The following is a 22,335-nucleotide window of genomic DNA, read 5'->3' as shown; positions in this document are numbered from 1 at the left end:
TTACAATTAGACAGCTTAAAAATATATATTATCAAAATTAAGTCTCCTCGTCAAGCTCGAATACGATGGCAAGGTAGACAAAGTCGGATGACTTTGACTTCAAGACGTATCGTAAAGGCTGGCCGTCCCAGTATTTCATGACGGACATGTTGTAGCCCGGAAGTTTGACAGCGAAGCCATTGCCGTCCGAGTTCATGTCGAGGTATGGATTGTGAAAGTCAAACCAATAAGTTTCGCCGGCCTTGAAGACAAAGCGCTTGCGATGCTCTTCGTCGAGGAAGTACTTCATACGGTCAGCAGAAGAGGACGGGATCATCTCGTCAGGATCGTCACGGTCGACTTCTGTGTTCTTCACCGGACCGATAGAGAGGGTGTCTTCCTTCAGAAACGGACTATCACCGGGAGCGGTGTTGGAGATCACATTCATGCTGCTGACGGCATACCCGAAAAGATACGGCTTGTCGGCATAGACATCACCGGTTGCTGAGGGATCGATGGTGTAGTTGAAGATCTTGTAAGCAAAACTGAAGCCGTAGGGGAGATGGTCTCGGATAGGGCGATCGAAATCGTTGCCAAAGAGAAGATCGTCGAATGAAACGTCCGTATCGAATTTGATACTGAAAGATATAGAGTACTGGTCGTATTTGTGCTCAGGATAACCAAAGTAGGCGCACGTCTTGGGAGAGCCCTCGGGTAGGCCTAGAGACAATTAGCAAGCTGAGCAGCAAGTGAAAGCGTATATTGAACAAGAGACTAGATACCAGAGTAGTTTGGGATGCGGACAGAGACCTGCGCGGTGGACTTTGGACTGGACACCTCGAGGGGAGAGTCGGTGTTGACCGGCACAGGCTTTCTGCTGTCGGCGTCGTAAGCAGAACCAGCCGACACTCGCAAGCGGTAAGGCATGATGTACGTTATAAATTCAATAGACGAACACTGGTTTACTGAGAAGGAAGAAGCTGTTCAGGCGCTGGATATCGGGATCTTGCTGATCAGCGTCGCCCGGGCGTAGATCAGCGCGCGTGCGGCTCGCCAGCCAGGCCCTAACCCGCTATTCACGTGCTGCGATTGAATCGGAGTATTTCCACCGGCCCGGAGAGACGAGGAGCTCTGGACGCAACCCGAGAACAGGGCTGGTTGGGGATTGGAGCGAGGAAGGTGGAGTGATAGTATTGTTTGTATGTTGCTGCTTATTAGTAAATTACTTGCAGACTGCACGCAGAGATAGAAAGTGGTCAAACTGGCTGGTTCAACAGCAGAAACACCGCGAGAATGCGGGGTAGTCGCCGGAGCAGCGGATCTTGGACAGTATTAAATCGATTCAGATCCTTTCTTCTTTTCTACTTCTCATCTTCTTCTTCTTCCTATATTCATCTTGGTTTTTATTAAATCACCAGTATTCACGATGGCAGCCCTGCGTCTGGCCGCCCTCGCAGCCCATCTACAGCCATCACTGACCTCCTCCCAGTCCGCCGCAAATCCACACATCCACGATCTCAACCCAGCCTACTTCCTTCCCCGCGCTGCCGCCATCGAGCCCTCCGCTCCCGCAATCCTCCACTGCGACCGCTCAAACACAACCATCTCCCGCACATACAGCGAGCTCGCCGAACGGGCCCGCAGAGTGTCGGTCTTCCTTCTCCGCAACTACGCTCCCGGCACCAAGATCGGTATCTTATCAAGCAATACACCCATGTTCCTCGAGTGTCTCTACGGCATCGCCGGATCAGGTCTTACCCAAGCATCTTTCAACTATCGTCTCTCTGCGAAAGAGATCAGGGATGTTCTCGAAATCTCGGGTGTCACTGCCGTCTTTGTAGACATCGAATTCCTACCTATCGTCCAGCAAGCGGCAGGCGAGCTCGCTACACCAATTGAACTCATCGTCGATCTTGACTCGGAAGATCCCAAAGACCTCCGCGAGTTTCGTGCAGCCGGGCACTTAAACCTCGTATTCAGCGAGATCATCTCCTCGTTGTCCACAGACACTACTCCCTGGGACTCGCTCCATTACGAAGATCAACCAGAAGACAGTCTTCTCGCTCTCGCATTCACATCCGGGACAACCGGAAAGCCCAAAGCAGTCGAGTATACCCACAGAGGTATGTACTTGGCTGCCATGGCCAACATCATCGAAGCAGAACTCAACCGCTCCTCTTCCGGCTGCCGCTACCTCTGGACGCTACCCATGTTCCACGCCGGCGGCTGGTCCTTCCCTTACGCCGTCACAGCTGTACGTGGGCTACACATCTGTCTTCGCAGAATTGACTATGACCTGGTCTGGCGATATCTCAACGCCGGGCCAGGAAAATCCGCAACTCATTATAACGCGGCCCCGACCGTGAATCTCCAGATATGCGAGCATCCATCGGCCAAGAGAGTCCCTGAACCCGTCATGGTTACTGTTGCGGCCTCTCCACCCTCGCCAGCGCTGTTCAAAAAAATGGTTAGTCTCAACCTTCTTCCGGTGCATACCTATGGAATGACTGAGACCTATGGTCCGATTTCTCGTGGGTATATCTTGTCCGAGTGGGCCAGCGAAAGCGAAGAACAGCAATTCAAGAAGATGGCGAGGCAGGGACATGGCTTCCTCACCTCTAGGAAACTTAGAGTCGTCAAGCAAAAGTCTGAATACTCAAATAATCCCGACTCCCTAGAAGACGTCGCCCGCAATGGATCCGAGATCGGCGAAGTCGTATTCCAGGGAAATATCTGCATGAAAGGATATCACAACGACGAAGAAGCCACCAAAAAAGTCTGGGACGGAGGCTGGCTCCATTCCGGTGATCTGGCTGTCGTCCATCCTGACGGAGCGATTGAGATCTTGGACCGTGGGAAGGACATCATTATTTCTGGAGGCGAAAACATCTCAAGTGTGGCCGTCGAAAACGTTCTCTCGGCCCATCCAGCAATACTGGAAGTTGCCGTCATTGGCATCCCCGACGAGAAGTTTGGTGAGAAACCGAAAGCAATAATCATTCTCCGCCCTGAGGCAAAATCCACCGACCCCGCGACTTTGACCCGAGATTTGATTGCTTTTGCAAGAAAACACCTCGGCGGATTCCAGGTACCTAAAGATTACAGCTTCGTCGAGGACTTACCAAAAACATCAACCGGCAAGATAAGAAAGAAAGAATTGAGAGAAGCCTAGCTGGGAAGATATCAAGCTCAATTTTCAAAGTTGCAGGCCGGAGGAGCTGCTTAGATTTTTTGTCGCGCTGCAGCCTGGGTTTAGTATGCGGCGTGTGGAAGGAAGTATTGAGCACACAGAAAGATCTATTACAGACAATATTACTTCACAGAACCTGCACAAATGGCTCTGTAGAGTCAAAACATACTGCCATAGTAGGAAGAATCTAATTTACAAGCTTAGCTGTCTTTAATTAAACTAGAATAATGCACAATCAACGCGATACAAAACCACACTCCCGCCGCTCAGGATTTTCGCCCTCCAAAACACCTTTCCCTAAACCCAGATGCTCTATCTTCCCCCTCGCATCTCAACATGCTCCGCTTCCTCCGCTTCCTCATCCGTCTCCTCGTCTCCAGTAACCCGACTTCCTAATGTCCCACTCGCCTGCCTCAAGAAAGGCGTACCTTCCCCAACGGCTGAGGCAGCATCTTCCTCATCCTCGTCGTCGGCATCGTTAGAGTCGCTGTCACTATCATCACTAGAGAGCAATGTGTGTCCCAGACCGTTGCTTCCACTCAATCCGTTTCTGAATTGAACAATGCTCTTCACGTTATTAGCAAACGATCGGTTGTGGTTCCAGTTACGGCCACCCTGATAGATGATCCAAAACCATCCCAACGAAACCATTGAAATAACAATGATTCCCGCCGCAGCTCCCAGTGCGATAAGAACTCCATGACGTTGCCACCATGACCGACCATCAGCGACCACAAGAGCCGACATGGGCATCACTGTATCAACAACATAGATTTCCGCCCCACTGCTCGTCATTCCCTTCGACAATATACGCACAGGCTCAAATCTCCATGAGTTGGCAGGGCGATTGTATATACTCAGGATCTGGTCCTCCGAATCTGGTCCCTGACCCTCAGCCTCTAGTACCGTTATGGAAATCCCTGGAACTAGCGAGTCGAAAGCGCTTTCGCCGTCAATGAATCTACCCGAGCGTAAATTCCTGCGACGCAAAATATGAAGACCGAGCTGGGTAGCCAGATTGAGAGTTGCTGTGGTGATCTTCTCGAAGTTCAGTGCGGCGTCGACCGGTGCCAGAATAACATACTGCGAGTCATCTGCCAAGACATCCGTATGAAGTTCAGTAGCCTCCAAAAGATCAACAAATACGTAGATTCCTTCCGCATCCAAGAGCTGACGGGGCGTTATCTCAATGTACTCGGGGATAGGCACAGAGCCAAGGACGTGAATAACGCCCGACTCAAACAAAAGATCGGTATCAGCCAGCTCTACATCGTCTTCAGCTTGAGTGACTGTGCTGACGAAACTCAGCTTCTTTGCATCTTTGCCAGTCTTCAGTCCAATCCTGGAACCAAACGCAGTCTCATAGTCTGTGATCTCGGTAGTGAAGTCGACCGAGTATAGAGGCTGCGTGATCATAAGACTGAGCAGAAGCTGGCGCGCCATCTCAGGTTTCTTCTTGAAATACTTTGTGACACTGCCCAGAGCTGACCAAGCTGCGTCGTTGGGGAAAAACACGGTCCATCCACGTAGGTCGGGCTCATTGAAGATATCCAGATTGCGCATGAACTCCATCATCGTGCTTCCGCCCACAACTGTACCAGCAGCAAGTGACATCTTCGGCGGCATCTCCAGAGGTCTATCAATAGGAACGATCGCTGTGTTGCCAATGACGACAGGGTCGCGCAGAACACGGGCAGCACCGTTCACATAAGTAGCTCCGCCTTGGGTCGTCACCTTGATGCGCTGATGATACCAGTTCATAGACGATGGTTGCAATCTGCTAGGGATAACTCCGGGCAAAAGTTCGGTGATGGGATAATCCACAAAATGATATCCCAAAGTCTTCTCAGAGCTTGGAGAGTCACTACCGTCACTATCAATGGGTGCGAATATAGTCTGAAGGATTTGCGCGTCCACCAACGTTGGCCGATATTTGTGGAAAATCAGCTCTTCGGCAAACTTAACCGCTCCTATGCCGTACAGATACTTCAGAGGGGTGAACGCAAAATATGTCCAAGGAACAATCAGGCTGGGTAGAGTATGCATGACTCCGTTTTGGAACAAAATGTCTGTTTCGATTGTGTCGACCTCGTTGTTGAACCGAATCTTGCCATCCTCTGTTGCTGCTGCGTGAAGCATGTTTCCAGAAAGCAATGGATCTAAAAGAGCTATTAGCAAAGTGATTCATATGTAAAAACTGGTCAAGTTGGTTCTCACAGTCGTTTCCTTCGCCGGTGGTGTCGTTTTGTCTATATAGAGGCGAATACATAAAATGCTCGCCTATTAGTTTTAGCCGATCATCATGACCGGCCGTAGACACCAAATAGTTCAGCTCGATAGGACTGAAATGAGTGAATGCGGCATTGGTAGGTAAAAGGACGGTAGCAGTGTCTTCAGACTCAGCCAAGAGAATGCAGATCCAAGGATGTTGCACAAAGAGTTGAGCAAAGAACTGCATCACGCCAGGACCATTAGCCAGTCTAGAAAGAGCATGGCATAAGGTATCAGGTATCTCGACAAGACTATCGACCACCTGAATGACTCCATTGTCGGCAATCCAGTCGTGACGGACGACGTTGGCGGAGCCGACAACGAGCCGTTTTCCTGTCCCATCTGAAGGTTCACCTGGTTGCGCTTGCACATGCTTGACTTTGATCGGCACCGGATAGTCGGAAGAAGAAGGAGATCGGAGGTGGGAGAAATATACACGATAATCGTCCTCCATCTCGGTCGAGACAATCGGGTCGGTAATGATCAGATACTCGAGTAGTGTCGGCAGGTCCACCGACGGCGGGACCTTGCTCAGGACTTCATTCGTCGGCGCAAAAAATGTGATATTCCGGCCCATATTCAGAACTGGAATAAGACCAGAGCGTTGCAGCACTCGAACCAGCAGTGTAAAGTCGGGGGATGACGACAAGAGGTCGACCACCGATACAGACGCCTGAACAGCTGGTGCAAATAGCACCAAGGCACTCAAGCAGGCCCATATAATCAGATCCCGGACTCTCATATTAGAAGGCGTATACACTCCGGCAGCGTCTTGATCTGATTGAGGAGCAATTAGCGCGCTGATGGCAGCTTGATGACGATTGTATATGCTTGAGGGCTATATTAAGTTGCCTGTCGCTCTTGCTCTTCCAACTCTAAGACCCCCTAATCTCCACTTGTTATCGCAGGTTTGTGGGGTTTTATCAACCGCATTGAGCTCCCAGTGTCGGAATCTTTCATTACGTCAGCACCGGAATCAGCAAACCCAATAGTTAGCTAGAAGATTTAACACTTCTCGAATTCTTCGTCTAAGACTTTCTCATTCTGATTCATAATTTTGAGTATATTCTATTGTATACCGATCAAACTCCAAATTTCGAAAAATGAAACATCACAAATTGAAAACAAACATCTCATTGCATATTTCTCGTCTATAAGACGCACAAAAAAAATCAGAAATCAGGCTGACTCCAAACAAACTCTACAGCAACTAAACATTTGCAGCCTCTAAGCCTTCTCATCGACTTCCTGAACGCCAACGTTTGTATCGCCCTTCTTCATTCCCATTCCACCGTTGGAAGAGATCGAGCCAGACTCGAGATCGCCATCATGGACGTGCTTGGTAACCTCGTCGAAGCCGCTGACTTCGGCCATACCAGCAACCATCTCGATCTGGTTGATACCGCGCTTCTTATCACGACGCTCAAAGAACATGGGAAGAGGAATGAGAACCAACTCGACAACACTAGCGCAAGTAACCCAGATGTAACCGGCCTTGAATCGCGGCGCATCCTTTGTCTGCCAAGCGCAAAGAGGAAGAATCAACTGAGCAAGACAGTACGAGACGTTGATGACGCCGAAAGAGACAGATCGAACTTCGAGATCGTGAGCGAGCGACTCGGCGAACCAGGCAATGACGACGTTGATGGGTCCCTGGGTCAAACCAAGCAACAGGAAGGCGAAGTACTTGGCTCCCTTGCTGATGTCCCAAACCAAGAGCATGATGTTGCACATCAAGACAATAATACCGGAGAACAACATGACATCCCAACGCGAGCCTCTCCAATCCGAGTAGAAAGCAAAGACCATGGCGGAGACGATGGAGATAGCATAGGTGACAGTGGACATGTTCTGGACGAAGGTGTCGCTGTTGGACGGGTCATCACCCAACCACAGAAGGAAAGGAGTAGTGGAAGGATACGGAGTCAACCAGAAGAGACCAGCAAGGCAGAAGAAGACCCATGTTTGCCACGCCCGGCAAGTTCTCCAGACAATGTCCTTGGTAATGTGGCGAGAAGGAGCAAATCCCTCCTTCAGCAGACGAACCTGAGCGAGTTCCTTCTCACGTTCAGTCAACCATCTTGAGTGGCAGTTGGTGGGAACGTTGGGGTAGAAGAAGTATCCGACGGCAGCAATAGGGACGGTGATGATGGTGCAAATGATGAACAGCCATCTCCATCCCTCGAGACCACCGGTTCCATCGAGGTTAGTGAGACAAGCACTCGTCAAGTAACCGGCAATCATAGAGCCGAGGGGGTAGGTGTTGTAGTAGATAGCGTTACGCTTTCCCAACTCGTTCTTGCGATACCAGCAGTTGATGATATGCACGTTGGCGATCCAGCAGGGAGTAGCAGTGACACCGACGAAGAATCGCATGACCATCAGCTGCTCGTAGCTCTTGACGAAAGCGGTACCAAGGGTGAACATGCCCCAGGCAAGCTCGCAGATAGGGATGTAGTAATGGGCGGGAACCATAGTAACAATGATGTTGCAAGGAACCTGGAAGACGGTAGTGGCAGCCCAGTCTTGACATATCGTTAGTAAAGCAGCAGAGTCAGGAACACAGAAGAGCACATACAAACAGAGGTAAGATAGGTCAGGCGATTGCCGTAGAGGTTCAGGTCATCCTCCATACCAGCCTCGAAGGCATTGTCTGTAGTGACCAATTAGTATTTGAACGTTATGATAGCAAAGTCCAGCGCGAGGATAACTTACAGATAGCACCAGTATCGAGGTTGTTGGCCCAGGTAGAAGCGCAGGCAAAGAACAGGATAAGAAGATCAATCTTGTTGAGCAGAACGCGCTCTTCTCTTGAGTACTCCTTCGGGAACCAGCCGATCCACTCGGCGATGGGGTTCATGTAGTAATCCCACATTTTGCAACGATTCTTCACTTGAGGCACAGGAGAGTGGGAGAGGGAAGAAGATGGACGTCGCCGGTAGATGTAGAGCGAACAGGAACAGCGATGGAAGGAGTGACTCAGTCTTTATAGTCGCAGGTCGCAGGACAGCACAGAAGGAAGAGATAAGACAGGTTGGAGATAGGTCAGATACCAAGAGCGTTTTTGAAAGTCGGTCACAATAGTCTGAAACGCTTATCTTTTGATTGGCGTGGTATAGCAAAGGTAGAGTACAGTTACTTTCTGCAACCCACGAGGCGCCGCCACTGAATGAGTGTAGCAGTGTAGCAAGGCGGGTCTCTGTGGCGCACCTATCAGACTGAGATACTCTAGGCGTTCTCTCGCCGCGGCAGTAATGCGAGACACTCGTCTACCTTTGCCGACATGTCTGACGAAGCTGTGTGTTTTTGCTGGCATCAGATACCGTATGTGCAACTGATGACAGAGCACAGCGCAGCAAAGTGTGGAGAGAAGGGGACCTCATCCTCCAGAGCTGGTCTGTGTAGGAGCGCTCGGATAGGAGCACAGTCCGATAAGAGAGGAGGGCGCGATATACGGTGGAGAGCTAATAAGAGGTTGCTGCGCTGAGAGAGAAAGTATCACAGACCACGAGTCAAAACTCAAACGGGGCTTGTGCTCTCGCTGCGGTCCCATTGGCCTATCTGCGGGCTCTGCTGCCGTCTCTGCAGCTACCCACGAGCAGGCTCGGGTACGAGACCGCTAGCCTGAGCATGACTGTCGCCCTCCTCCCCTCTGTAGGACAAGTGGAGTACCGCCAGCAGCTCCCCAGGCTCGCTTGCGGTGCCAAGACAGCGAATGCTGATCATCTTTGCAAATAGACTACAATACACGATACACGATGCACGGCGATTTAAAGATTAGTGTTGGTTATCGATAAGTACTATCGATAAGTGCAGGAGCAAGCTCGACCCATCCAGCTGCGCAGATATTATTTCCATTCCCCCCACTCTCTCAGATTGGCCTAAGCGTGTGCCATATCGCAGACGCGATAAGTGCAGCACTGACCTTCGTCTAGTGCTCGGGGCACAGTCTCTATCAACCTTTGGACTCGAAGGTTTTCAAGGGTCTGTCGCCATCATTAAATCCCGCATCTATCTGTCTGCCTCAGAGTTTGCAGCGCTAGCTCAGCTGCTGGGCTCGAGCCATACCCAGATCAGCTAAGCCGGCCACAGGCTTATCGCAAGGGGTAGGGTATTACCATATCTCGTGCAAACGCTAAAGAGTCAGGACTGCTGCGTATCGGTCGGCCTGAGTCAAGCCGGCTGCTGACTCGAAGCCAGTCCGAAGACTGAGACCACGATATACTTAGGAAGGACGCCTACCCGAAGGACTGATACGCAGTCCGCGCACTGTTTCATCATCGCGGCCCTCAGAGCTTCTCATCGTCTCGCGAAGCTCGCGCGACCACCCGTGCGATCAACCGTGCCCGATAGCGACGATGCACTGACATTATTCCTAAAGTCGTTTTTACTTTTGATAGCAGGCGGTCAGTTCGTCGATATCGAAGGTGACTGATTGGACCCAGCTCCTTCCGGTGATATCCGTGCGTCGGCAGCAGCACCAAACCTGCTGCTTATCGCGCTGCACCCTACCTCGAGCTTCTAATAACAAAGTCAAAGCAAAATAAACAAAAGCGCTGACGTTCATCCAGCCGTGGACTGGGCCAAGTAGAAGTCCTGCCGAATACCATTGTCGCATACAGCAAAACAATGCCCAGCGGAAGCTTGACATGGACTGATCTTTCTGTCATATCGTCCGTAGCGAGTCATTTGACCTGGGCAGGTAGACCGCGCCGCCGTCCCGATAAGTTAGTACTCAACTCCGCGGGCGCCGAAGCAGAGCGGCGGCGCGTTCTAAATCTATGCTTGCGCTTACAGGAATTGCCCACCCAGCCCGCCTCAACCGTACCAGATACCCGGGTCACGTTTCTACTGTCCTCGCAAAGCCTACTTGCAGGACCCAGGCACCATTAAGGCACCTTAGACAGCGTGACTCTTCAAATCATGACTATTGCACTCGGGCCGAACCTTCATCGTAGTCAAAATATCTTCAGAACCAGAAGAGTCGCATGCAGGACCGTGACCACTGACAGGCTAAGACTCAAGTCTGTCTTGTATTCCACAAAGCCAAGCATTGCAAGAATAATATAAAGGAAGCCTACCGAGAGAGCTCTTCCTTCGTTGACTGAGTCGGCAGTCCATTATCACGATGAACAGTCTAACTTCCTGAAGTTAGCACTCAAAGCTGTCTGCAAACACCCCAGCTCTTCGTAGATTTTGCACAAATCCTTCTACATACGGCCACCGCCAACTTGCCGAGGTTCCATTTTTACTATCCTACTTCGCCACCACATGAAGCATGCTGAAACTATAGACCAGTATCGCGCTTCGTGAATGCATTGACCGCCTCCAGCGAGCTGAGCTGTAGCCGAGCATGCCGTTGATGAGCGATATTTATCTGGACCGATTACTCAGGGAGATAAGCCCCCATCGACATACCTCCAGCTGGGTCGGTACACAGTTTTCCCCGCTTGCGTAGTTTTTATCAACGTTATAGTTGGATCTAGTGAATTGACTCTGTCCTCTAGTAGAGCATAACTTATCTGCCTGTCCACTTCCTTATCTGATGATAGCCAGCAGGGCTTGACGCGATATGAACTCCCAATCGAGCACAATCACAAGACTGAAGAAAGGTCGCTGAGCCTATCTCTGAAGTAGATCACATACATATACTGTATATGTAGAGCGAAGGAGTCGAACTAGAACAGTTAGATCATTATTTGATCATACGGTCTTCTATTGCAGACTAGTCTTACAGACTGAGCCATAGCAGTACGTATAATCCCTTCAAGTCAAGTCCTCATTGTCGTTGCGAGAAAAAGCAGCCGACCGTTCCGTAATATCCCTCGATAAGAACCATTGAATCAGCCCAATCAGCTCATTCAGCTGAGACATAACGTAGCTATTGACATGCATGACATATGTATGTATACGATAAAGATTCATATACTCGTCTCAGTGGGCTCCATGATTGTGCACATTTATCAGCTAAAGATATTCTGTACTTTGCTGATAGCTGCGTACGGGCAACCAGATGGTAGACGTCGTAGTGTGAGCCCACCGTGGAAGGGCCAACTATCGTTATGACCGTGCACGTGTAAGTCAGGTGACGCGACTTCATGCTGTCAAATCTGCATTTAGCAGGCCGCCATCGAAGTCACCCCTAAATATGTAGTACGCCCGGTCAATACTTGCTTTGATGTGCATTACTATATTATTATTGTATTATTGTATTACTATAAAGAACTGATACTACGTCACCAAATACCTGCAGAAACTTCTGTAGTCATCCGTGAGCAAGCAACGTTGAAGCCCATCCTTGGCGGATAACCCTACGCAAAGCTTGAAAGAGCAAGTCCCAGCATTTGACTCACCGATCAAGCCATACGCTTTGACCGCACACATCATATATTCAAGATAACATGAGTTGACGATTTAGTAGACTGTAGCCGAAAGCCATCATCAAGTTTGTATTACCATCATTACCCAGAATCCTTCTTATCCATGGACACACCCGTACCAGAATCCAGCAATTCCATTATCCAACTCCTCAGATCTGCAGCGGCAGAAGGCCTCTCGGAATTTAGAGTCATTAGTATTGACCGTAAGTTCTCCTTTGCCTCAGCCAGATCATCATCATCATCTGGAAGAGTGCGCGGATTCGCGTCTGCAAAGTCCTGGGTCGCTGGACTTTTGCTTTCAGCCAACTCAGGATATGCGGAGACAGAAAGAAGAAACTCCTGATCAGCTATTAGTGTCCTTCTGAATACTGAAGGCTCCAAGTCTGAAGTCTCAACTGAGTACGAGGCTAGTGACGACACCACAGAATTGGCGAATGACGATGCACTATTGACTTCGGTATCAAGAGCTGGCAACCTCAGACCTGACGCAAGAGGCTCGTCACATTTCATATCCCAAGGATGCCAATAAGCGCAAAGACAGACCTCGGTGCCCTCTTTGTTGGACGGTGCATTGAGATCTATCATAGGTGTCCTGGTGATAGCCTGATACGTACACAAGCAGAATAGTGACTTATTGTGACATTCTTGGGCCAGCTCAACAGTGCGGGTGGATCCTGATCCGTCTGCCAGATTTCGGGTTAGAAATGCTGCAGTAGATGATCCAGGACTACCTGGAGACTCATGATGATGAACGTAGTTGACATCGATATTAACATCTAAAGCAGCGCACTCCGGAAAAGTTTGTTCCTGCAAAGTGAAATCTGGATCGGTAAATGTTGACTGAGGATACGTAGCATGGTCTTCAGACGGATCTTGATCTTGTAAATCCGACTCAGAATCCGACTGGAAACCCGAGACTGCAGGCTCGGGACAGGGGCATATAGAATCGGACGCAGATGGGGTCGACGACAGCGGACTGGTGTCAGCAGGCGAGTGATCATACGAAAAATAGTCGGTCGGAGAAGTGAGTCTGCGTTCTCGGCGTCTTCGCATCCGTTCTCTCTCTTTCTCACGAAATGAACGCACAACAGCAAGCTCGTCAGCAGTAAGGCGACAGCCAAATCTCTGTTTCCTGATAAGCGTGCGCCCGTATACCATAAAGAGGGGCAGAGAGCTGGCTGTGATCGTGGGCGAAAAGCTGAGAGCCTGTAGTCACCCAGAAAGAGATGAGAGCTGAAGATTGGTATGAAATGATCACTGCCCCTAGAGACAGAACACGGATCAAGATGAACGGGTATCGAGCGGAGACAAAAGACAGAGGGGGATATGACTCAGTATTATTTACACGATCGTCGACGAGGGAGGCACACGCCTATCCTCCTCGTGATCAATTGGTGGTGTCCGGAGTTATGGCGCGGTTTCGTGCATCGGAAGTCTCCGAGAACTACGTTATGCGCCTCTGCCGAAGGAGTAGAAGCGAGGGTCGAAGCGTGCGTTCTCGGCGCAGCACCGGCGAGATTGACGATCCATCAGCACTCCCACCTGACGATATTCGGCCAACTATATTGCTAAGATCCACAAAAAGACAAGATCTCCTTATTTTGCTTGCGTCATGCTTAACTCTTGACCGTATATCCTTCTGTAAGGCCACGACCGCCAAGAACCGGCTCGCTAACTTCTTGGTAGAGTGCGATTAAGCCATTATCAGCCACACCCTTGCACAGCCCCCAGAAAGCATCAGCGACGCAATGTCTTCTACATACAGAATCACCATCGCATGAGTCGTGCACAGCCCCAATGCTATCTGGTCTTTCTCCGGCAAATAATTGCCGGCAAGAGAATAACATACCGTCATATTCCGATATTTACAAGCTTGCTGGGAGCACTCTCAGGAGTTGGATCGTAAAAGACAAAGCTATTATTCTGAATTCCCTGCCATATATGAACGATGATGCAATAGCTTTAATATACAGTTCTAGGTTTTATGGAGCCGATATAGCAGCCTCGAGATCTTCGTCTTGCTTGGCTGCGCTTTCTCCACGATAAAATCCCGGGCTTCCGAGAAGATATAATATTTCGGGATCTTTCGGGATGAACGATATTCTTACGGCGACTACCTTCCCACGCTGGCTTCCCGTACGCGCACGGCGCGTGGCGCGGCATCCCCGCGTGCTCAGCCGCGCGTCTCTTGTGGTTTATCGCTATCGGCAACAATGACGTAGATTCATACCGCAGTTTCTGACAATCGATCTATTCTTCCCGGAGTATGCCATCCATTTCCATGACTCATCCTCAAAAGCGCCGAGAATATCGGGGAATCGGAACTAAGTATCAATTTCTTCAGCTCAACACCCACCGAGTTGGAAGGAAGGAAGTCACCCTCACACATGACCTTGTTATCTCCGACGACCTGAGAATTGTATCTCGGGATGCTCTACCTTAGACCACGCCCTGCTATCTTTCTTTGAACCAGAGATGCAACAGCAGGATCGACGCCTCCTTTCATACGCCGTACAAGCGCTATTATACAAGCGCTACGTATTTAGCTAGTACTCTATACCAACGTCTGCCATAAGATCAAACTATACAGCCATCACAACAAACATGATAGGCCCATTTTAGCGATGATATATAAAACTATAATAAATGGTTTGACCCCACGATATTTTATTCTGACTATAAGCATGCTCAACAAATATATCTTCAACATCCACCATATCAGGAAAACTGTCCTACTTTCAATCCAAACCCGCCCTCTGGCACTGTCTTCAAAGTCGCCGTTTTTGCAAAGTCAACACCTTGCGAATAAACACTGTTCCCCCACCATTCCAGCGAAGTATTAGTGTATTGCAGAGCAAGGAAGATCACAATTCCCCCAAATGCAACTCCTGCCGACAAACCAGAAGTAAGAACGTAATTGTACTTTGTCCACCATCTGACGTATCGGTGCTTGATATACTTGTTGAAAACAAATCCAGCGATAAGACCAGGGGTATAGTACGACAGATTGTAGGTAGAGCCCCATCTACTGAACCCATTGGCAAATAGGATAGGATGGAAATACATCATAACCCTGGGAAAGTAGAGCTTCAAAGCGTATGCCGGGATCGCAATCAAAAATCCAATCAAAAAGCAGTACTTGAGGACCGGATACAACGTGAAAAAGATCCTTTGGGGTCCAATAATGCCATACATGATTGTTTGCGAGTAGAGCTGATGCGGGAAAGTACAGGTGAACTTGTCTGCTTGCGTTGTACTGCAAAAATCCTCAATCGAGTCCATGCAGAACTGCACAACGCCAATGCAGATACAACCTTGTACAAACACCGCAATCATCTGCGCCCGAAATACCGCCCGCGGTGGAAGCTTCATGTAATGTCCTAGCTTCTGATCGGAAATGAACGACTCTCCTTGAACGTCGATGTTATTCCCGTAAAGCCGACAGAGCATATTTGCCATCCCATTACCTGGGCACATGTATCCGGTGATCACGACAGCAAAATAGTAGATATTGAGCTCATATCCCGTGATTGAGTACACCACTGTACTGGGAATCAGCATAGCGATACTCAAAAGCGCAATGACGACGATGCCATATACTGGCGTGCCTGTAGGCCAGTGCGTGACCGCGATGACTCCAAATACGAAAGAAAGAACCAAAACAGAAAGGTACCACCAGTCTGGGACTTCTTTGTACTTCCTCATCATCCTCGTATGAGGGTCGTTAAACTCCGCCATCGTTGAGGTACGCGGATGACGTATGGCAAACCAGAGGTTCCTGAGAGCCTTCCATAGTAGCCGATGCTCCGTCAACATCACATAGGTAAACGCCAGCACATAAAGAGTGAACAGGCCACCATTCAGCAGCAGCGCTCCAGCAGAGATATAGGGAGGCGAGTAATTCAAATAGGCCTCTTCGTTAAGCACGAGATTGCTCGATACCCGACTCGTATTGTACTTTTTTCCGAGATTGTCGTACAAAGTCGCAGAGTTTATGGGCATGTAAGACGTCCATTTGTAGTTCTTCCAGTAGAATCCAATCAAGATGAAAGAACCAAAGACCATTCCAAGGTATCGGTTCACAAGGGAAAAAAAAGGAACCGTCAGTGGCACAGTATAGTTGATCAAGGACCAATCAAAGGTAGAGATCGGATTAAAACCCAATCCAATGTAAGAGCCCGTGATAATTGCCAGATTTTTGTTTTGAGGCGCGATCCATGTCATCCAGTTGAAGTAACTCAAAGCTTTGAATAGGTAGTCGGGGATGAAGAAGTAGAGGAACGACGCGATCAGCACCGTAAAGAAAAACCGGTACCTCGAAATCGTCCAGCCGTGTATATTCGTGCGGCTTTCGGGGACTAGAAGCGCACGATTGAGAGCCAGCGTCGGAAGCACTGTGGGCCACATAGTCTTCACCGGGTAGATTACCCATCGACGCATCATTCCAGCCAATCCAAAACCGAAGAACAGAGTCGATAGGTTCATGACAAACATGAACCCAAACGAAACCCATTTCAAGTTGAAAAACATTTCCAAGCGCATGACGATGATGTATGACGCAAAATTGAGAGTGGTCGCAGCAATGTTCACCATAAGCGTGGCTAACATCTGCTCTTTGTTCGACCATGGTCCAGGATTAAGGCTGATGCGATTCCCGCGGAATACAAAGCCCCAGTCTGGTACTACCTTGGCCCAGAATGTACCACATGGATATAGAAGTAGCTGGATAGCAGTCGACGTGATGCTCAGATGTGGCTGACGTTGTTGGAAAAACTCGTTAACGAAAGCGCCGATTGCAACCCAGATGAGACCGAGAACGTAGGCGCGGATTGTCTCTACCGGAACCGTGGGGTCATCGAATGGATCACAAACAGCTCGCACCTCAGGATATGGCGAATGTGAGTCGATCAGAGCAGCCATAACTCTTACGTCCAAAGCATAAGACTCAAGGTCACCTTGAAAATGCTCGTAGCCCAACGAAAGAGTTCGGATGTATTCAAGGTCCTTGGGTGGAAAATTGACGTCGTCAAAATGCTCGTCGTAGGCCTCTTTCAAGATCTCAAGACCTCTCTCAAGTGTCGTCTCCTGTACCACATTGTACAAGAATTGAGTGACAGGATCAACAGAACCGTCGTCGTCCCAGTATGTATTGGCAAGCTCATTGATACGAGTCAATGTCTTCTCGGCATCCACATCAACGACGGATAAGTCAACTTTCTTCTTCTCGTCGCCGCTAGCGAGCGGCGTGAGGTCGCCAATAATCGACACGATCGGTCTTTTCTCTTTCACCGAGTCACTATCATCTGGAAGAGTGGACGTAGACATTTCGTTCCTTTGAATCGATGTTAGCATGCGGCAACAACATGGGATGCTTCAATACATAAAACTAACCTCTATTTTTTCGACAGTTGGACAGCAACTTTAGCAGTCGAGTGATAGGGAGAATTTCAGCTTCGGCTGATAAACGGAACTTGGTCAAGAGCACTTTCTCAAAACGCTCTAGTCGGGGTGTTTGACGTCTGAGACTGAAGCTATGAAAATCTGTACTAGCAGAATTCGACCATTGTATTTATATAAAGTACAGTAGACGTTTACCAGTTGACCATAAGGCCATGGTTCCGAGTTACGCCATATGTCGCAATGCCACTAGCATTTCAGGCGCCAACGCAAAAAGAAGCCGGGGTATAACTCTATAGATTTGAGTCGTGAAATTCATAGGTCTGATACGAAGATTCGAAACCACCAGAAACAGGATCCTCGGCCGATAGTTTCTTATCATCTTGCCACAGGCAACATTTTAAATATACAACTGCAGATCATGATAACGATACAGTACGCCGAGCAGCATGGCTCCCAAAAAAGCGCTGTTCCAAAGCTTATGATGATGATTGAAGCAGAGTACAGAATCGAGGGAGGACAGTAGAGCTAGCTGAAAATTTTTTGCCTCTGAACTGCTTGGAGTCATCGGTTGACAGCTGTGCTAGCAGCATTGTATGTTCTTTCGACAGCAAGCTCACAGCAGTCTGTTAGCGTGTCCAGCTTCCCAAGCTGTTCATCGAAGACATCTATCACAGACAGGATGGCGTGCTAATGCCTAGACCACAAGACATATAAACAGCCGGTCCCCTCAGAACTTCCCTCACAGTTAATATGCAGCAGCACTTGTATCAGCTCGCAGCCTATCAAATCGAGTTCATTAGTTCTTATCGCGCGATATAACAGAATATATGTATTTTATAGCAAGGATGTGATTCCGACAACTCTTGAATAGTTCGAAGGTTCTCAGTAGAAGCCTGTGCGCGGACAACATACGTCTTGGCAAAGAGTTACTTGGCAAATCCCCAGCAAGATAAGTCAAGCCCACAAAGCAAACATTATGGATCATGCAATTCGGACGATATATGGTGCTGTAGTGCCGAGAGGTCTAAACCGGATCTATAGACATGCATCAATCTTTGGCACGCGACAACGAAGGGCGATAATAATATGACACTGATTATCTACCCCCACTGAGAGCGGACTCCCACTGAGAGCGGGTAGGGTTTGTTGTCACAAACCCACTTGTCGAGCTGGAACTAATGCGCAGCTTGGGAAGCGACAATCAAATCCGCTGCCCCGAAACTTATGTAGCTCAGGTCCTCGGCTGGTGAGACTTTGAATTCGATATGTTCTTGATCTCTTTTGCAGCCGCATTTTTGGCCGCGACATCAGTCATCTCCGCGTTGAAGGTGGAGTCTGAGAAGGAAGTCAGTGCACACATAGAGATAGACTAGACTCTGCGATCTCATTTCTACTCTGTGAAGTAAAAAAGAAATTTATAACAAGCAGCGACTAGCCAGCAGGAATAATATTGCACAGTTTTCCAAGTAGCCGGGAGGAGACGAAGGCATCAGCAGAGAAGAAGCAGATTGGGATTTCCTAGCGACAATCGGTCTCCAGACCTGAGCCGCATGCGCGCTATCATGAACCTCTATCGGAAGTGTAATTGACAACGCGGAGATTCTGGAGTGATAATAATATTGGATGGATGATAGGGAAGTACTGAGGAAGTGCTGGTGCGTCATGGGTTCTACGAGTGTTTTCTACAGGAGAGGAACGATTTGTAAAAAAAAAAAAAAAGAGGTAGACACTAGCAATCAAATGCGGTTCAGAGATGATCCCTAGTGACAACCCGTTGATAATAATATTGATGAAAAGCAAAAACGAAACTGAAAAGACTTGGAAAAGGGTCCAACGAGGACTTGAGAAGCGAGATATACGCGCGGGAGGATCAAGCGACAGAGCCCAGTGAATGATTCGCCTCCAGCTCTGCGCGATTCGGTGATTGTTTCTTTTTTTTGGTTTTTGGCGGGATCAAAGATAACCCTGTTTCACAGAAAAAAAGAGAGGGTATTCCGAGCCAGTACATTGCAGAGGCCATTGGTTTTAACGTCCAGAGGCGACCGTACAGCAGGGAAGATGGTGGTGCAGACAGACAGGTGGGTTACTTCTTGAGGCAGATACCAACATGTGGTGCGATGAGATGACTTCAGCAAGGGCTCCTGTACAATGGGTATAAGATAGAAACGAGGAGGGGTAGACCACTTCTCTCATCGGATGTTGGGGTATTAGCCTGAACAGTAGTCGAAGTATAGGACTCTTCTGGTTCGTTCCAGGGTGGATATATATGCTGCAGAAAGGGTGGACTAGAAAGTGCAACAAGGGTCAGTCGGAGAGTTGCAAAGTAAAACTAACAAGGGCATATACATACGTTGGCCGCTATTGTAGCGAAGCCTTGACCAGCGATTGAAAATCTTTATAAACAAAGCACGATCATAGGCAGTTAAAAACAGAAATCCGTAGGATGATCCGGTGCCTAGCTGGTCCTTATGTTGCCTTTTGTCGATACGAGAGGCGAAGTTGTCGTAGACAAAGTCGAGCCCGTGAAATATCAGGGCGTCGTTGAGGCGGATGCGAGAGAGATCCACGTTAAAGACCGGGGATTGTCTCTCTTCGGGGATCAAGTCGTCGTCGTCGTGGGCGGCGAAGCAAGTGCTGGGCTGAAGGCGTCCGTAGCCTCTCTCGATCGTCGGATAGCCCGCAAAAGCAGATTCGAGCCGCGATTGCGCGTATGTAGGGAGATGTCGGCAGCGACGGTGCATGTAGAACGCAGCAGCAGTATGCGATGCACCGGAGGGGCGTGTTCCCCTCTGGCCGAAAACCATTGTTGGAAAAGCACGGGATGGGTGGGTGTTGCTGAAGTTCAGGGAGTAGTGAGAGGTGAGGAAGAAGAGGAGAAGAGAGAGAGCGGCGGGAGAGCGGACTTTATATTTTCCATTGCCGCCTTGCTCAAACAAAGGCGGGCGGCCTTGTTGCTCGTAAGACGCGTTCCGAGGTCAACAAGGCTTTTGTCACATACGTTCAATAAATATCACGTGACTGTCTGTCACTGCAGTTCACAGCGTTGCCCTCTTTTATTAGAGTAGTGCTCATCTCTGTTCTCCTACCATTGGTATCAGCTCCCACAACTGGGAAAACCGAGATGGTCAACGATAATCGCTTGCATTTGTTCAGGGTTTTGTGTAGATATCTCTTTGTTCAATCTCCAATTGTCTTTACAAAACTCAGCTCAGATACGAGGCCGCCCTTGTTCGAACAAGGCACAAATGGTCAACACATAAGGCTTCGCTCATTCCATTCATCCCCTTTCCTCTTCACAACTCACTACTTCGTCACCTCAGCAGCCACCTTCCCCGTTTCCCTATCCCAAACAATGGCTGGCGGCAAGAAGAAAACACGATCTCTCGAGCATCACAACGTGCTGCTGCGAGCTTCAAGCACGATAGCCGACCGAATCCAACGCACACCTCCTCACTCGCTCTCTTTATCACAAAGTAACTCGATGGCCAAGAGAGGAGACAACGGACGTCATCCGCCCCGCGATCGCGACGAACACTACGACAGCGGAGCACAACGGAAAGATCACATCAAAGCTGGGCAACGGATGGATCGCAGGATCGAGTCCGGGTTTTTATTTCAGACTGCCTATGGTCGTGCTTTCTGGAAAAGATTTTCAGTCGCTGGTTCTCAAGGCTTCGCTGTATAGCAGCCAACGTCAAGAGAGAAGTAGTCCACCTCGACTGTATATCTGTCATATGCCATTGTACAAGATACCCTTGCTAACGTCATCTCATCGAACTAGATGCTGGTATCTGTTCAAAGAAGTAACGCTACTGTCTGTCTGCACCCTTCTCCCTGCTGTACGGGCGTCACTGAATGTTTAATCCTTGGCCTCTGCAAAGTACCAACTCGGAATAGCCTCCATCCTTCTCTGTGGATCAGCATTATCTTTTATCCCGCCGAAAACGAGAAAAAGAGGTACCGACTCGCGCAGAGCTGGAGGCGAATCATAATTTCTCAGGCTCTGCCGCTTGTTTCTCGCGTGTGTAATAGCTCCTGACGTTCTCAATCGATTGATCGCTTCTTTCAGTCTCTAGATTTTTGGTTTTGCTATTCGTTTTGTCTTTTTATTCGAATTTTAAATATATCGGGAGTCAGTGGAGATCATCTCTCATGCCATTTGATTGCTGGTGGCTTCCTTCACCTTATCTATATATACTGTAGCCGTCTTTGTAGATCGCTGTATAATACCGCAGCATTTAATCGACGCCAGCCTTTGCTCTTATAAAAATCCATCAATACTCAATGACATTCTGAGAAGAGCTGCATGTCACAAGGTTTGTCACTGTGATTCCTTGTGTAGTTCTCTGCTCTGGAGCGCCATAAAATAATTCACTCTAGTGGTGTCCTCAGTGCTCAGCTCAAGATGCGAAATTAGCAAGTTGACATCGGCGTAATGGTTTCTAATATCAGAATTCATTTTAAGTTATTTACTCATAAGTACCGGTCTAAGTCTCCAGAAGTGCGCAAAGGAGTGCTTAAAGTCGCCAAAAGTTGAAGCAGTGGTGAGACTGGGATTGCTACAAGGCAAACCCTAATTATCTGAGACCATGTTCTCACTTCCCAGCAACTCTCTCTTGTTCAAGAACAGCTCGAACAGCGCGAGGTACCGTCGCAGCAATAATATATCGTGCATGATTTAATTCAAACAGCGAATCTAGCCTGTATGGATATTTTGTTACCGGCTTTACGAATACAAGAGACTGGAAAGGAGGGTCCGGCGGCAAGGAGAATGACTATTTTGCTAGTTTCCGGTCAACAAGGCTTCGGCTTGCACAGCAATCACGGCCTTCCTTCCGTACCTGACGAAGCCACTCTTTGCTCTTTATTTTTAGCTACCATGTGCGGCCTCCTGCGTTGTTTGCTTGCTATGCCTGGTTATAAAATGTACGTCCCGCGCCCTTCTTTCGTTTCTTCTTCTCTCCCCCCTCATACCTTTCCTTTCGATCAGCACCTCGTTCCCAACCTTCGGCTCTCCCAAAGACCATGGCTTTTTCCGATCTTTACATTCAACAAGCTGCCTTAAGTCTTTTCTTTTCTTCCACTTTTTTCGATCCTGTGCCGCCCACGGAAAGT

General features: G+C 48.8%; 9 protein-coding genes across 9 annotated transcripts; 3 read left to right on the top strand and 6 right to left on the bottom strand.

The window, feature by feature from the left end:
• Nucleotides 1-37: 37 nt before the first annotated feature.
• Nucleotides 38-906, bottom strand: BZA70DRAFT_237238 (uncharacterized protein; the record flags this gene model as incomplete). The annotated part of the gene is made up of 2 exons (XM_064910406.1): nucleotides 38-699; nucleotides 762-906. The coding sequence occupies 2 exons, from the start codon at nucleotides 904-906 to the stop codon at nucleotides 38-40; spliced, it is 807 nt and encodes a 268-aa protein (XP_064768678.1).
• A 499-nt stretch (nucleotides 907-1,405) lies between these two features.
• BZA70DRAFT_266775 (putative AMP-binding domain protein) lies at nucleotides 1,406-3,151 on the top strand (the record flags this gene model as incomplete). Its single annotated transcript, XM_064911058.1, has 1 exon — nucleotides 1,406-3,151. One exon carries the CDS (start codon nucleotides 1,406-1,408, stop codon nucleotides 3,149-3,151), a length of 1,746 nt encoding a protein of 581 aa, XP_064768677.1.
• A 226-nt stretch (nucleotides 3,152-3,377) lies between these two features.
• Nucleotides 3,378-6,262, bottom strand: BZA70DRAFT_310153 (uncharacterized protein). Its single transcript, XM_064914910.1, has 2 exons — nucleotides 5,387-6,262; nucleotides 3,378-5,328 (listed from the first exon to the last, which is right to left on the bottom strand). The coding sequence occupies exons 1-2, from the start codon at nucleotides 6,180-6,182 to the stop codon at nucleotides 3,482-3,484; spliced, it is 2,643 nt and encodes an 880-aa protein (XP_064768676.1). The 5' UTR covers nucleotides 6,183-6,262; the 3' UTR covers nucleotides 3,378-3,481.
• A 405-nt stretch (nucleotides 6,263-6,667) lies between these two features.
• On the bottom strand, nucleotides 6,668-8,300 carry BZA70DRAFT_237311 (pantothenate transporter; the record flags this gene model as incomplete). Its single annotated transcript, XM_064910410.1, has 3 exons — nucleotides 6,668-7,965; nucleotides 8,019-8,093; nucleotides 8,156-8,300. 3 exons carry the CDS (start codon nucleotides 8,298-8,300, stop codon nucleotides 6,668-6,670), a joined length of 1,518 nt encoding a protein of 505 aa, XP_064768675.1.
• Nucleotides 8,301-11,901: 3,601 nt separating this feature from the next.
• On the bottom strand, nucleotides 11,902-12,978 carry BZA70DRAFT_266772 (uncharacterized protein; the record flags this gene model as incomplete). The annotated part of the gene is made up of 1 exon (XM_064911057.1): nucleotides 11,902-12,978. The coding sequence occupies one exon, from the start codon at nucleotides 12,976-12,978 to the stop codon at nucleotides 11,902-11,904; it is 1,077 nt and encodes a 358-aa protein (XP_064768674.1).
• A 1,422-nt stretch (nucleotides 12,979-14,400) lies between these two features.
• On the bottom strand, nucleotides 14,401-17,410 carry BZA70DRAFT_136769 (OPT oligopeptide transporter protein-domain-containing protein). The gene is made up of 2 exons (XM_064909601.1): nucleotides 17,212-17,410; nucleotides 14,401-17,152 (listed from the first exon to the last, which is right to left on the bottom strand). Exon 2 carries the CDS (start codon nucleotides 17,143-17,145, stop codon nucleotides 14,539-14,541), a length of 2,607 nt encoding a protein of 868 aa, XP_064768673.1. The 5' UTR covers nucleotides 17,146-17,152; nucleotides 17,212-17,410; the 3' UTR covers nucleotides 14,401-14,538.
• A 1,835-nt stretch (nucleotides 17,411-19,245) lies between these two features.
• BZA70DRAFT_266770 (uncharacterized protein) lies at nucleotides 19,246-20,024 on the bottom strand (the record flags this gene model as incomplete). The annotated part of the gene is made up of 2 exons (XM_064911056.1): nucleotides 19,246-19,361; nucleotides 19,571-20,024. 2 exons carry the CDS (start codon nucleotides 20,022-20,024, stop codon nucleotides 19,246-19,248), a joined length of 570 nt encoding a protein of 189 aa, XP_064768672.1.
• A 548-nt stretch (nucleotides 20,025-20,572) lies between these two features.
• BZA70DRAFT_266769 (uncharacterized protein) lies at nucleotides 20,573-20,905 on the top strand (the record flags this gene model as incomplete). Its single annotated transcript, XM_064911055.1, has 1 exon — nucleotides 20,573-20,905. One exon carries the CDS (start codon nucleotides 20,573-20,575, stop codon nucleotides 20,903-20,905), a length of 333 nt encoding a protein of 110 aa, XP_064768671.1.
• BZA70DRAFT_276691 (uncharacterized protein) lies at nucleotides 20,621-21,753 on the top strand. The gene is made up of 2 exons (XM_064912339.1): nucleotides 20,621-21,245; nucleotides 21,297-21,753. The coding sequence occupies exons 1-2, from the start codon at nucleotides 21,002-21,004 to the stop codon at nucleotides 21,485-21,487; spliced, it is 435 nt and encodes a 144-aa protein (XP_064768670.1). The 5' UTR covers nucleotides 20,621-21,001; the 3' UTR covers nucleotides 21,488-21,753.
• Nucleotides 21,754-22,335: the final 582 nt, after the last annotated feature.

This window comes from Myxozyma melibiosi, assembly GCF_037950935.1.
Source record: "Myxozyma melibiosi strain Phaff 52-87 chromosome Unknown BZA70scaffold_4, whole genome shotgun sequence".
NCBI lineage: Eukaryota > Fungi > Ascomycota > Lipomycetes > Lipomycetales > Lipomycetaceae > Myxozyma > Myxozyma melibiosi.
This window is presented reverse-complemented; position numbering and strand designations above follow the sequence as displayed.

What these genes read in the sequence shown, in the direction of transcription:
- BZA70DRAFT_310153 (XM_064914910.1), bottom strand. Translation starts at nt 6,182, where the DNA reads ATGAGAGTCCGGGATCTGATTATATGGGCCTGCTTGAGTGCCTTGGTG. An exon ending in CACCGGCGAAGGAAACGACT is followed by an intron (nt 5,329 to 5,386) that starts GTGAGAACCAAC and finishes TAGCTCTTTTAG; the next exon opens with ATCCATTGCTTTCTGGAAAC.
- BZA70DRAFT_136769 (XM_064909601.1), bottom strand. Translation starts at nt 17,145, where the DNA reads ATGTCTACGTCCACTCTTCCAGATGATAGTGACTCGGTGAAAGAGAAA.
- BZA70DRAFT_276691 (XM_064912339.1), top strand. Translation starts at nt 21,002, where the DNA reads ATGCTGGTATCTGTTCAAAGAAGTAACGCTACTGTCTGTCTGCACCCT. An exon ending in GCCGCTTGTTTCTCGCGTGT is followed by an intron (nt 21,246 to 21,296) that starts GTAATAGCTCCT and finishes TTCAGTCTCTAG; the next exon opens with ATTTTTGGTTTTGCTATTCG.